At 40.6% G+C, this 14,795-nt stretch overlaps 1 protein-coding gene across 2 annotated transcripts in view; it reads right to left on the reverse strand.

Moving 5' to 3' along the window:
* Positions 1–14,795, reverse strand: part of LOC133578245 (MICOS complex subunit mic25-a-like) — a 135,330-nt gene that overhangs the window by 30,004 nt on the left and 90,531 nt on the right. For both annotated transcript variants that reach the window (XM_061932512.1, XM_061932513.2), the window contains one exon: positions 8,595–8,730. In XM_061932512.1, coding sequence (XP_061788496.1) covers positions 8,595–8,730 — 136 coding nt within the window. The remainder of the gene's footprint in view (positions 1–8,594; positions 8,731–14,795) is intronic.

Below are 14,795 nucleotides of genomic sequence, written 5' to 3' on the forward strand. Positions count from 1 at the left end.
AGTGTAAATTCCTGGTGGAAATGTCGCAACACGGGAAAGTGGAAGCGTTTTGCCTTTTGAATGAATCCAACACTAACACAAATACCCTAACATACCTTTATCACCATTCCAGTGGCAAAATGGCTCTTTTGGAAAGACTGCTTTTATTGTCAGCGCTCGCCAGACTATTGTTTTCTTCCTTTTACCCCTTGCTTATCAGTTGATTCTGCCACTGTTATTGTTAGTTTGATGGAAAAATTGGGTAAAATAAGCACTTTGGAGATAAGCTGTGGGTCGGAACGTTAACATTTAAAAGCATCAACAGAGAGAAGAATGCTTCTCAACGCTTTGAATTGCAAAATGGATTTCAATAGACTAATAAGGGTGTAATCTTCCATTGGACAGCTGGAGAGTTTTATGTCTGCCCAATAATTGCTCTTAAAACTAACACAGATCAAATACTCTTCATCAACTGATTTGCAGCAAAGATTGGAAGGATTTTCACTTTCTTGTTCTGATGTATCACTTTCACTCTGCTAGCTGTCTGTCCTCTTCGACACGCAGTTGGAAATAGAATAAAGCGCCAACAAATCCTCATTTCATTGAGGGATGCTTGTAACAGCGAATAATAAATGATTATTAGGGCCCGCATGGCCCATTGTATATTCTTCCGCCGCCACAACAAACTGTAATTTGACCCACTTAACATGCTTCAAAACTCACCATATTTGACCCACACATCAGGACCTGCGAAAATTACCTTTTTTTAAAAAAAAAAAACCAAACCCCAAAACTCAAAATTGCGCTTTAGCGCCCCCTAGGAAAAAAACAAACTAGACTGCCTATATCTACCACTAGGAAGATCGGAGAGACATGAAACAAAAACCTGTATGTAGGTCTGACTTAGACCTAGTTTTCATAATTGTATATTATCGTGCAGAAATCAACAGGAAGTTGGCAATTCCCCCTTCAAGACAAAAAAGTACTAAAAACAGTCACTTTTGCCTCTTTGAGCTGTAATTTGACCCCCTTAAAACGCTTCAAAACTCACCGAACTGAACACACACATCAGGACTGGCAAAAATTGTGATCTAATAAAAAAACCTAACTCCAAATTTAAAAATTGCGCTCTAGAGCAATTTTTGAATAAAACGGAGAAAAAACTGCTCCTCTGAAGAAAAAAATGACAAAACTGCCTGTAACTCCCACTGGGAAGGTCGGAGAGACATGAAACAAAAACCTATATGTAGGTCTCACTTAGACCTACATTTCATAAATTGACAACCCCCAGCAAAAATCAACAGGAAGTTTGCTATTCCCCCTTCAAAACAAAATGTTTGTAAAAACCGGTCACCTTTCTTCAAAATCTATCTCCTCTGAGCGCGTTTGTCGTTTCGGCTTCAAACTAACACAGGAGAGAGATTGAACCCTTGTGTATAAAAGTATAGAACAGCTTTTTAATACCTGCTCCGGTTTTGATTTTATGACCCTTCAAAGACCCGCTGCACTGATGCTCCTGCGGTGCTGTTTTTTTAAAGATGGCTGCTCAAGAGCAGGAAGCACCAACGTGCCCACACAATGCAGACAAGGTAGGTACACTAGACAAAAGTCTTGGGACACTTATGACTAAAAGTAGACAAAAGTATTGGGACACTTAGGACTAGCACCTGCCAAATACGCGGGCCCGAACAACGCTGCTTGCAGCTTTAATTATTCTTTATTCTTCCGCCGCCACAACAAACTGTAATTTGACCCACTTAACATGCTTCAAAACTCACCATATTTGACCCACACATCAGGACCTGCGAAAATTACCTTTTTTTAAAAAAAAAACCAAACCCCAAAACTCAAAATTGCGCTCTAGCGCCCCCTAGGAAAAAAAACAAACTAGACTGCCTATATCTACCACTAGGAAGATCGGAGAGACATGAAACAAAAACCTGTATGTAGGTCTGACTTAGACCTAGTTTTCATAATTGTATATTATCGGGCAGAAATCAACAGGAAGTTGGCAATTCCCCCTTCAAGACAAAAAAGTACTAAAAACAGTCACTTTTGCCTCTTTGCGCTGTAATTTGACCCCCTTAACACGCTTCAAAACTCACAGAACTGAACACACACATCAGGACTGGCAAAAATTGCGATCTAATAAAAAAACCTAACCCCAAATTTAAAAATTGCGCTCCAGAGCAATTTTTGAATAAAACGGAGAAAAAACTGCTCCTCGGAAGAAAAAAATGACACTGGGAAGGTCGGAGAGACATGAAACAAAAACCTCTCCGTAGGTCTCACTTAGACCTACATTTCATAAATTGACAACCCCCAGCAAAAATCAACAGGAAGTTTGCTATTCCCCCTTCAAAACAACATTTTTGTAAAAACCGGTCACCTTTCTTCAAAAACTATCTCCTCTGAGCGCGTTTGTCGTTTCGGTTTCAAACTAACACAGGAGAGAGATTGAACCCTTCCAAATAAAAGTTATCGAAATAATTTTTCTAACTGCTCCGGTTTTGATTTTATGACCCTTCAAAGACCCACTGCGCTGATGCTGCTGCGCTGCTGTTTTTGTAAGATGGCTGCTTAAAAGCAGGAAGCACCAGCGTGCCCACACAATGCAGACTAGGTAGGTACACTAGACAAAAGTCTTGGGACACTTATGACTACCACCGGACAAAAGTATTGGGACACTTAGGACGACAACTGGACAAAAGTATTGGGACACTTGGGACTACAACTTGACAAAAGTATTGGGAAACTTGGGACTAAAACTTGACAAAAGTTTTGGGCCACTTGGGACTAAAACTTGACAAAAGTATTGGGAAACTTGGGACTAAAACTTGACAAAAGTATTGGGACACTTGACTACAACGTGACATAAATATTGGGACACTTCGGATTACCACTGGACGAAAGTATTGGGACACTTAGGACTAAAACTTGACAAAAGTATTGGGCCACTTGGGACTAAAACTTGACAAAAGTATTGGGACACATAGAACTACCACTGGACAAAAGTATTGGGACACTTAGGACTAAAACTGGACAAATGTTTTGGGACACTTAGGACTAAAACTGGACAAAAGTATTGGGACACTTAGGATTAAAACTTGACAAATGTATTGGGACACTTAGGACTACAACTTGACAAAAGTATTGGGACACTTACTACTAAAACTGGACAAAAGTATTGGGACACTTAGGACTAGCACCTGCCAAATACGCGGGCCCGACCAACGCTGCTTGCAGCTTTAATTATTATATATATTTTGTCATACACTGCAGATTTTACAGTAAAAAAATGTCTACTTAGTCACCAGAATGTTACTGTAAAATATAGAATGATTTGTATTTACAACATAATATGGTAAACGGAAAAACAGTACCACTGTTTTTTTTTTTTTGGTGTAATAAAAATGGCAGCTTAGTCGCCAGAATTTTACTGTAAAATTCACGGTGGTTTTCACAACGTATTACTGTAAATGGAAAAACAGCACCACTAAGCTGCCAGTTTTTTTTTTTTTTAAAGGGGAACATTATCACAATTTCAGAAGGGTTAAAACCATTAAAAATCAGTTCCCAGTGGCTTATTTTATTTTTCGAAGTTTTTTTTCAAAATTTTACCCATCACGCAATAATCCCTAAAAAAAGCTTCAAAGTGCCTGATTTTAACCATCGTTATATACACCCGTCCATTTTCCTGTGACGTCACATAGTGATGCCAACACAAACAAACATGGCGGAAAGAACAGCAAGCTATAGCGACATTAGCTCGGATTCAGACTCGGATTTCAGCGGCTTAAGCGATTCAACAGATTACGCATGTATTGAAACGGATGGTTGTAGTGTGGAGGCAGGTAGCGAAAACGAAATTGAAGAAGAAACTGAAGCTATTGAGCCATATCGGTTTGAACCGTATGCAAGCGAAACCGACGAAAACGACACGGGAGAAAGCGAGGACGAATTCGGCGATCGCCTTCTAACCAACGATTGGTATGTGTTTGTTTGGCATTAAAGGAAACTAACAACTATGAACTAGGTTTACAGCATATGAAATACATTTGGCAACAACATGCACTTTGAGAGTGCAGACAGCCCAATTTTCATCAATTAATATATTCTGTAGACATACCCTCATGTCAGCAGGCCAGGGAAGCTAGGGTCGATATTCTTCTCTTGATCATCTTCGGTGGCATAAGGGACGGTGTGAGCCAAGACATCCAGGAGGGTTTAGCTCGCTCGTCTGCGGGAACAAACTGCCGCCATTGCTTGCCGTGCTAGCGAGGTCCTTAGTCCCTGAATTGCTCACACACTCCGGCAGATTCAATGGGGGTCTGGCGGCAGATTTCTTTGACTTTATGGTTGGAAATGCATCTGCTTTGAGTGTCGCAGGATATCCACACATTCTTGCCATCTCTGTCGTAGCATAGCTTTCGTCGGTAAATTGTGCGGAACAAACGTCCAATTTCTTGCCACTTTGGCATCTTTGGGCCACTGGTGCAACTTGAATCCGTCCCTGTTCGTGTTGTTACACCCTCCGACAACACACCGACGAGGCATGATGTCTCCAAGGTACGGAAAACAGTCGAAAAAACGGAAAATAACAGAGCTGATTTGACTCGGTGTTTGAGAAAATGGCGGATTGCTTCCCGATGTGACGTCACGTTGTGACGTCATCGCTCCGAGAGCGAGTACTAGAAAGGCGTTTAATTCGCCAAAATTCACCCATTTAGAGTTCGGAAATCGGTTAAAAAAAAATATGGTCTTTTTTCTGCAACATCAAGGTATATATTGACGCTTACATAGGTCTGGTGATAATGTTCCCCTTTAACCGTAAAAAAAAAATGTAGTACTTGCCAGAATAAGTTATCACAAAACTTTGTGTTGCCGTGAGTTCCCGGCGAGAAGACAAAAGCTGTCTTTGATCCTACCAAGAAGAAGGCTTGTAAAACCCCACTGTGTAGGATGGGAAGCAACATGAAGGTGTTCTGTTTCTTTGATGTATTGTAATCCACAGAAAGATTTTGTCTTGACCCGAGAGCTACAAAGCGGAGAGGAAGCAGGACCTGACTCCCCTCCAGGGACCTCTTCTTTGAACCGTTTTACGACCTTTTCTGTGAACTGTTTACGACCTTTTCTTTGAACTGTTTGTAATCAAAGGCGATGGCTGTTTACGACCCCCCCTCCCTTAGAAACAGCTGTTGCCATGTAATCAGGCGTGATGGAGACTGCACAAGAGTACAGCCCAGACGTTTCTCCTCAATTGAGCCACAATTAATTCTGTCTCTGTTTGATTCCTTGCTTCTTGTCTTGTTTAATAGATGCCATCAGTGTTTGACTGGCAACCAGTGCAGGCCAGGGGTCAGCAACACAAAATGTTGAAAGAGCCATATTGGACCAAAAAATTCAAAATGTAATCTGTCTGGAGCCGCAAAAAATTAAAAGCCTCATTAAAGTGTTATAATTGTATACTCTAGCCTTTGAATAGCCCCCCTTTTTTTAGACCAGTTGATCTGCCGTTTCTTTTCTTTTCTCCTCTGCTCCCCCCTATCCCTTGTGGAGGGGGAGACACACAGGTCCGGTGGCCATGGATGGGGTGCTGGCTGTCCGGGGTCGGGACCCGGGGTGGACCGTTCGCCTGTGTATCGGTTGGGAACATCTCTGCGCTGCTGACCCGTCTCCGCTCGGGATGGTTTCCTGCTGACCCCACTGTGGACTGGACTCTTACTGTTATGTTGGATCCACTATGGACTGTACTCTCACAATATTATGTTAGACCCACTCGACATCCATTGCATTCGGTCTCCCCTAGAGAGGGGGGGGGGGTTACCCACATATGCGGTCCTCTCCAAGGTTTCTCATAGTCATTCACATCGACGTCCCACTGGGGTGAGTTTTTCCTTGCCCTTATGTGGGCTCTGTCGTTGTGGCTTGTGCAGCCCTTTGAGACACTTGTGATTTAGGGCTATATAAATAAACATTGATTGATTGATTGAATGAAGGCAACACATGATGTAAGTGTCTATATTAGCCTACTATCAAAATGACTTTAAAAGTCTTATATAAGTGTTATAATGAAGACAACACATGTTGTTAGTGTCTATATTAGCCTACTATCAAAATTACTTTAAAAGTCTTGAATAAGTGTTATAATGAAGGCAACACATGATGTAACTCTCTATATTAGTTATATTAGCCTACTATCAAAATGACTTTAAAAGTCTTATATAAGTGTTATAATGAAGTCAGCACATGATGTAAGTGTCTATATTAGTTATATTAGCCTACTATAAAAAATACTTTTGAAAGTCTTATATAAGTGTTATAATGAAGGCAACACATGATGTTAGTGTCTATATGAGCTATATTAGCCTACTATCAAAATGACTTTAAACATGTTATATAAGTGTTATAATGAAGGCAACACATGATGTAAGTGTCTATATTAGCTATATTAGCCTACTATCAAAATGACTTTAAACATGTTATATAAGTGTTATAATGAAGGCAACACATGATGTAAGTGTCTATATTAGCTATATTAGCCTACTATCAACATTGCTTTAGAAGTCTTATATAAGTGTTATAATGAAGTCAGCACATGATGTGTCTATATTAGCTATATTCGCCTACTATCAAAATGACTTTAAAAGTCTTATATAAGTGTTATAATGAAGACAACACATGATGTAAGTGTCTATATTAGCTATATTCGCCTACTATCAAAATGACTTTAAAAGTCTTATATAAGTGTTATAGTGAAGGCAACACATGATTTAAGTGTCTATATTAGTTATATTAGCCTACTATCAAAATGACTTTAAAAGTCTTATATAAGTGTTATAATGACGGCAACACATGATGTAAGTGTCTATATTTGTTATATTAGCCTCGTATCAAAATTACTTTAAAAGTCTTATATAAGTGTTATAATGAAGTCAGCACATGGTGTGTCTATATTAGCTATATTAGCCTACTATCAAAATGACTTTAAAAGTCTTATATAAGTGTTATAATGAAGACAACACATGATGTAACTCTCTATATTAGTTATATTAGCCTACTATCAAAATGACTTTAAAAGTCTTATATAAGTGTTATAATGAAGTCAGCACATGATGTAAGTGTCTATATTAGTTATATTAGCCTACTATAAAAAATACTTTTGAAAGTCTTATATAAGTGTTATAATGAAGGCAACACATGATGTAAGTGTCTATATTAGCTATATTAGCCTACTATCAAAATGACTTTAAACATGTTGTATAAGTGTTATAATGAAGGCAACACATGATGTAAGTGTTTATATTAGCTATATTAGCCTACTATCAACATTGCTTTAGAAGTCTTATATAAGTGTTATAATGAAGGCAACACATGATGTAAGTGTCTATATTAGCTATATTAGCCTACTATCAAAATGACTTTAAACATGTTATATAAGTGTTATAATGAAGGCAACACATGATGTAAGTGTTTATATTAGCTATATTAGCCTACTATCAACATTGCTTTAGAAGTCTTATATAAGTGTTATAATGAAGGCAACACATGATGTAAGTGTCTATATTAGCTATATTAGCCTACTATCAACATTGCTTTAGAAGTCTTATATAAGTGTTATAATGAAGTCAGCACATGATGTGTCTATATTAGCTATATTCGCCTACTATCAAAATGACTTTAAAAGTCTTATATAAGTGTTATAGTGAAGGCAACACATGATTTAGGTGTCTATATTAGTTATATTAGCCTACTATCAAAATGACTTTAAAAGTCTTATATAAGTGTTATAATGAAGACAACACATGATGTAAGTGTCTATATTAGCCTACTATCAAAATGACTTTAAAAGTCTTATATAAGTGTTATAATGACGGCAACACATGATGTAAGTGTCTATATTTGTTATATTAGCCTCGTATCAAAATTACTTTAAAAGTCTTATATAAGTGTTATAATGAAGTCAGCACATGGTGTGTCTATATTAGCTATATTAGCCTACTATCAAAATGACTTTAAAAGTCTTATATAATTGTTATAATGAAGACAACACATGATGTAAGTGTCTATATTAGTTATATTAGCCTACTATCAAAACGACTTTAAAATTCTTATATTAGTGTTATAATGAAGACAACACATGATGTAAGTGTCTATATTAGTTATATTAGCCTACTATCAAAATGACTTTAAAAGTCTTATATAATTGTTATAATGAAGACAACACATGATGTAAGTGTTTATATTAGTTATATTAGCCTACTATCAAAATGACTTTAAAAGTCTTATATAATTGTTATAATAAAGACAACACATGATGTAAGTGTCTATATTAGCCTACTATCAAAATGACTTTAAAAGTCTTATATAATTGTTATAATAAAGACAACACATGATGTAAGTGTCTATATTAGCCTACTATCAAAATGACTTTAAAAGTATTATATAAGTGTTATAATGAAGACAACACATGATGTATGTGTCTATATCAGTTATATTAGCCTACTATCAAAATGACTTTACAAGTCTTACATCATGTGTTGCCTTATTATTACACTTATATATGTGTCTATATCTCTCCTACCCCAACACCCGCACAGGAGGATCTCTCCTACCTTCTTGGCCTGCTGCACGCAGCTCATGTACTGTTTGGCCAGGCTGGAGCAGAGCAGAGTCTGCTGAGGATTGTCTGCGTAACACTGCAGCACCTGGGCCTGCAGCTCAGTGCACAGGGAGGGGGTCTGCCGGGGTCTGCACACACAAACACACAAACACAGACTGGTTCATAGAAGTCTGCCGGGGTCTGCACACACAAACACACAAACACACAAACACACAAAGACAGACTGGTTCATAGAAGGTCGATGAGTGATTGCAAGACCGTTGCCAAGTGGTCTCTTGGTTGAGTCCGTGGTTGTCTTAGAACAACTTTAAGACCCCAATGAACGCGTTTAGCTACGACTTGAATGTTTTACACAAGGAAAGCACGAGCATAAAACTATTCAGAGCAGCTAAAAACACACAGATTGTCCCAGACACTATTATTTTCATTTAGGTATGTCTCAATTTGATCCAAATATTTGTATTGTTATCTGTCAGGGAAGTCCCAATTGTCCCAGGGCAGATGTGGCTACAAATGTAGCTTACCCCAGGACAGATGTGGCTACAAATGTAGCTTACCCCAGGACAGATGTGGCTACAAATGGAGCTTACCCCAGGACAGATGTGGCTACAAATGGAGCTTACCCCAGGACAGATGTGGCTACAAATGTAGCTTAATTTAGGACAGATGTGGCTACAAATGGAGCTTAATTTAGGACAGATGTGGCTACAAATGGAGCTTACCCCAGGACAGATGTGGCTACAAATGTAGCTTAATTTAGGACAGATGTGGCTACAAATGGAGCTTAATTTAGGGCAGATGTGGCTACAAATGTAGCTTACCCCAGGACAGATGTGGCTACAAATGTAGTTTAATTTAGGACAGATGTGGCTACAAATGGAGCTTAATTTAGGACAGATGTGGCTACAAATGGAGCTTAATTTAGGGCAGATGTGGCTACAAATGGAGCTTAATTTAGGGCAGATGTGGCTACAAATGTAGCTTAATTTAGGACAGATGTGGCTACAAATGGAGCTTAATTTAGGGCAGATGTGGCTACAAATGTAGCTTAATTTAGGGCAGATGTGGCTACAAATGTAGCTTAATTTAGGACAGATGTGGCTACAAATGGAGCTTAATTTAGGGCAGATGTGGCTACAAATGTAGCTTACCCCAGGACAGATGTGGCTACAAATATAGTTTAATTTAGGACAGATGTGGCTACAAATGGAGCTTAATTTAGGACAGATGTGGCTACAAATGTAGTTTAATTTAGGACAGATGTGGCTACAAATGGAGCTTAATTTAGGACAGATGTGGCTACAAATGGAGCTTAATTTAGGGCAGATGTGGCTACAAATGGAGCTTAATTTAGGGCAGATGTGGCTACAAATGTAGCTTAATTTAGGGCAGATGTGGCTACAAATGGAGCTTAATTTAGGGCAGATGTGGCTACAAATGTAGCTTACCCCAGGACAGATGTGGCTACAAATGTAGTTTAATTTAGGGCAGATGTGGCTACAAATGTAGCTTACCCCAGGACAGATGTGGCTACAAATGTAGCTTAACTTAAGGCAGATGTGTCTACAAATGTATCTTACCCCAGGGCAGATGTGGCTACAAACGTAGCTTACCCTAGGGCAGATGTGGCTACAAATGTAGCTTACCCCAGGGCAGATGTGGCTACAAATGTAGCTTACCCCATGGCAGATGTAGCTACAAATGTAGCTTAACTTAAGGCAGATGTGGCTATAAATGTATCTTACCCCAGGGCAGATGTGGCTACAAATGTAGCTTACCCCAGGACAGATGTGGCTACAAACGGAGCTTAATTTAGGACAGATGTGGCTACAAATGTAGCTTACCCCAGGGCAGATGTGGCTACAAATGGAGCTTAATTTAGGACAGATGTGGCTACAAATGTAGCTTAACTTAAGGCAGATGTGGCTACAAATGTATCTTACCCCAGGGAAGATGTGGCTAAAAATGTATCTTAACTTAGGGCAGATGCGGCTACAAATGTAGCTTAACTTAAGGCAGATGTGGCTACAAATGTAGCTTACCCCAGGGCAGATGTGGCTACAAATGTAGTTTAATTTAGGGCAGATGTAGCTACAAATGTAGCTTACCCCAGTGCAGACGTGGATACAAATGTAGCTTACCCCAGGGCAGATGTGGCTACAAATGTAGCTTAGCCCTGGGCAGATGTGGCTACAAATGTAGCTTACCCCAGGGCAGATGTGGCTACAAATGTAGCTTAGCCCTGGGCAGATGTGGCTACAAATGTAGCTTACCCCAGGGCAGATGTGGATACAAATGTAGCTTACCCCGGGCAGATGTGGCTACAAATGTAGCTTACCCCAGGGCAGATGTGGCTACAAATGGAGCTTAATTTAGGACAGATGTGGCTACAAATGTAGCTTACCCCAGGACAGATGTGGCTACAAATGTAGTTTAATTTAGGGCAGATGTGGCTACAAATGTAGCTTACCCCAGGACAGATGTGGCTACAAATGTAGTTTAATTTAGGGCAGATGTGGCTACAAATGTAGCTTACCCCAGGACAGATGTGGCTACAAATGTAGTTTAATTTAGGATAGATGTGGCTACAAATGGAGCTTAATTTAGGGCAGATGTGGCTACAAATGGAGCTTAATTTAGGGCAGATGTGGCTACAAATGTAGCTTAATTTAGGACAGATGTGGCTACAAATGTAGCTTAATTTAGGGCAGATGTGGCTACAAATGGAGCTTAATTTAGGGCAGATGTGGCTACAAATGTAGCTTACCCCAGGACAGATGTGGCTACAAATGTAGTTTAATTTAGGGCAGATGTGGCTACAAATGTAGCTTACCCCAGGACAGATGTGGCTACAAATGTAGCTTAACTTAAGGCAGATGTGTCTACAAATGTATCTTACCCCAGGGCAGATGTGGCTACAAACGTAGCTTACCCTAGGGCAGATGTGGCTACAAATGTAGCTTACCCCAGGGCAGATGTGGCTACAAATGTAGCTTACCCCATGGCAGATGTAGCTACAAATGTAGCTTAACTTAAGGCAGATGTGGCTATAAATGTATCTTACCCCAGGGCAGATGTGGCTACAAATGTAGCTTACCCCAGGACAGATGTGGCTACAAACGGAGCTTAATTTAGGACAGATGTGGCTACAAATGTAGCTTACCCCAGGGCAGATGTGGCTACAAATGGAGCTTAATTTAGGACAGATGTGGCTACAAATGTAGCTTAACTTAAGGCAGATGTGGCTACAAATGTATCTTACCCCAGGGAAGATGTGGCTAAAAATGTATCTTAACTTAGGGCAGATGCGGCTACAAATGTAGCTTAACTTAAGGCAGATGTGGCTACAAATGTAGCTTACCCCAGGGCAGATGTGGCTACAAATGTAGTTTAATTTAGGGCAGATGTAGCTACAAATGTAGCTTACCCCAGTGCAGACGTGGATACAAATGTAGCTTACCTCAGGGCAGATGTGGCTACAAATGTAGCTTAATTTAGGACAGATGTGGCTACAAATGTAGCTTAATTTAGGACAGATGTGGCTACAAATGTAGCTTAATTTAGGACAGATGTGGCTACAAATGGAGCTTACCCCAGGGCAGATGTGGCTACAAATGGAGCTTAATTTAGGGCAAATAAGGCTACAAATGTAGCTTACCCCAGGGCAGATGTGGCTACAAATGTAGCTTACCCCAGGGCAGATGTGGCTACAAATGTAGCTTACCCCAGGGCAGATATGGCTACAAATGTAGCTTACCCCAGGGCAGATATGGCTACAAATGTAGCTTACCCCAGGGCAGATGTGGCTACAAATGTAGATTATCCCTGGGCAGATGTGGTTACAAATGGAGCTTACCCCAGGGCAGATGTGGCTACAAATGGATCTTACCCCAGGGCAGATGTGGCTACAAATGTAGCTTTACTTAGGGCAGATGTGGCTACAAATGTAGCTTACCCCAGGGCAGATGTGGCTACAAATGTAAGCTTACCCCAGGGCAGATGTGGCTACAAATGTAGCTTACCCCAGGACAGATGTGGCTACAAATGTAGCTTAATTTAGGACAGATGTGGCTACAAATGGAGCTTAATTTAGGGCGGGCAGATGTGGCTACAAATGTAGCTTACCCCAGGACAGATGTGGCTACAAACGGAGCTTAATTTAGGACAGATGTGGCTACAAATGTAGCTTACCCCAGGGCAGATGTGGCTACAAATGGAGCTTAATTTAGGACAGATGTGGCTACAAATGTAGCTTACCCCAGGACAGATGTGGCTACAAATGTAGTTTAATTTAGGGCAGATGTGGCTACAAACGGAGCTTAATTTAGGACAGATGTGGCTACAAATGTAGCTTACCCCAGGGCAGATGTGGCTACAAATGGAGCTTAATTTAGGACAGATGTGGCTACAAATGTAGCTTAACTTAAGGCAGATGTGGCTACAAATGTATCTTACCCCAGGGAAGATGTGGCTAAAAATGTATCTTAACTTAGGGCAGATGCGGCTACAAATGTAGCTTAACTTAAGGCAGATGTGGCTACAAATGTAGCTTACCCCAGGGCAGATGTGGCTACAAATGTAGTTTAATTTAGGGCAGATGTAGCTACAAATGTAGCTTACCCCAGTGCAGACGTGGATACAAATGTAGCTTACCTCAGGGCAGATGTGGCTACAAATGTAGCTTAATTTAGGACAGATGTGGCTACAAATGTAGCTTAATTTAGGACAGATGTGGCTACAAATGTAGCTTAATTTAGGACAGATGTGGCTACAAATGGAGCTTACCCCAGGGCAGATGTGGCTACAAATGGAGCTTAATTTAGGGCAAATAAGGCTACAAATGTAGCTTACCCCAGGGCAGATGTGGCTACAAATGTAGCTTACCCCAGGGCAGATGTGGCTACAAATGTAGCTTACCCCAGGGCAGATATGGCTACAAATGTAGCTTACCCCAGGGCAGATATGGCTACAAATGTAGCTTACCCCAGGGCAGATGTGGCTACAAATGTAGATTATCCCTGGGCAGATGTGGTTACAAATGGAGCTTACCCCAGGGCAGATGTGGCTACAAATGGATCTTACCCCAGGGCAGATGTGGCTACAAATGTAGCTTTACTTAGGGCAGATGTGGCTACAAATGTAGCTTACCCCAGGGCAGATGTGGCTACAAATGTAAGCTTACCCCAGGGCAGATGTGGCTACAAATGTAGCTTACCCCAGGACAGATGTGGCTACAAATGTAGCTTAATTTAGGACAGATGTGGCTACAAATGGAGCTTAATTTAGGGCGGGCAGATGTGGCTACAAATGTAGCTTACCCCAGGGCAGATGTGGCTACAAATGTAGCTTAGCCCTGGGCAGATGTGGCTACAAATGTAGCTTACCCCAGGGCAGATGTGGCTACAAATGTAGCTTAGCCCTGGGCAGATGTGGCTACAAATGTAGCTTACCCCAGGGCAGATGTGGATACAAATGTAGCTTACCCCGGGCAGATGTGGCTACAAATGTAGCTTACCCCAGGGCAGATGTGGCTACAAATGGAGCTTAATTTAGGACAGATGTGGCTACAAATGTAGCTTACCCCAGGACAGATGTGGCTACAAATGTAGTTTAATTTAGGGCAGATGTGGCTACAAATGTAGCTTACCCCAGGACAGATGTGGCTACAAATGTAGTTTAATTTAGGGCAGATGTGGCTACAAATGTAGCTTACCCCAGGACAGATGTGGCTACAAATGTAGTTTAATTTAGGGCAGATGTGGCTACAAATGTAGCTTACCCCAGGGCAAATGTGGCTACAAATGTAGCTTGCCCCATGGCAGATGTAGCTACAAATGTAGCTTATCCCAGGGCAGATGTGGCTACAAATGTAGCTTAATTTAGGGCAGATGTGGCTACAAATGTAGCTTACCCCATGGCAGATGTGGCTACAAATGTAGTTTAATTTAGGGCAGATGTGGCTACAAATGTAGCTTACCCCAGGACAGATGTGGCTACAAATGTAGTTTAATTTAGGGCAGATGTGGCTACAAATGTAGCTTACCCCAGGACAGATGTGGCTACAAATGTAGTTTAATTTAGGGCAGATGTGGCTACAAATGTAGCTTACCCCAGGGAAGATGTGGCTACAAATGTAGCTTACCCCAGGGCAGATGTGGCTACAAATGTAGCTTACCCCAGAGCAGATGTGGCT

This window comes from Nerophis lumbriciformis, linkage group LG38 (genome assembly GCF_033978685.3).
Source record: "Nerophis lumbriciformis linkage group LG38, RoL_Nlum_v2.1, whole genome shotgun sequence".
NCBI lineage: Eukaryota > Metazoa > Chordata > Actinopteri > Syngnathiformes > Syngnathidae > Nerophis > Nerophis lumbriciformis.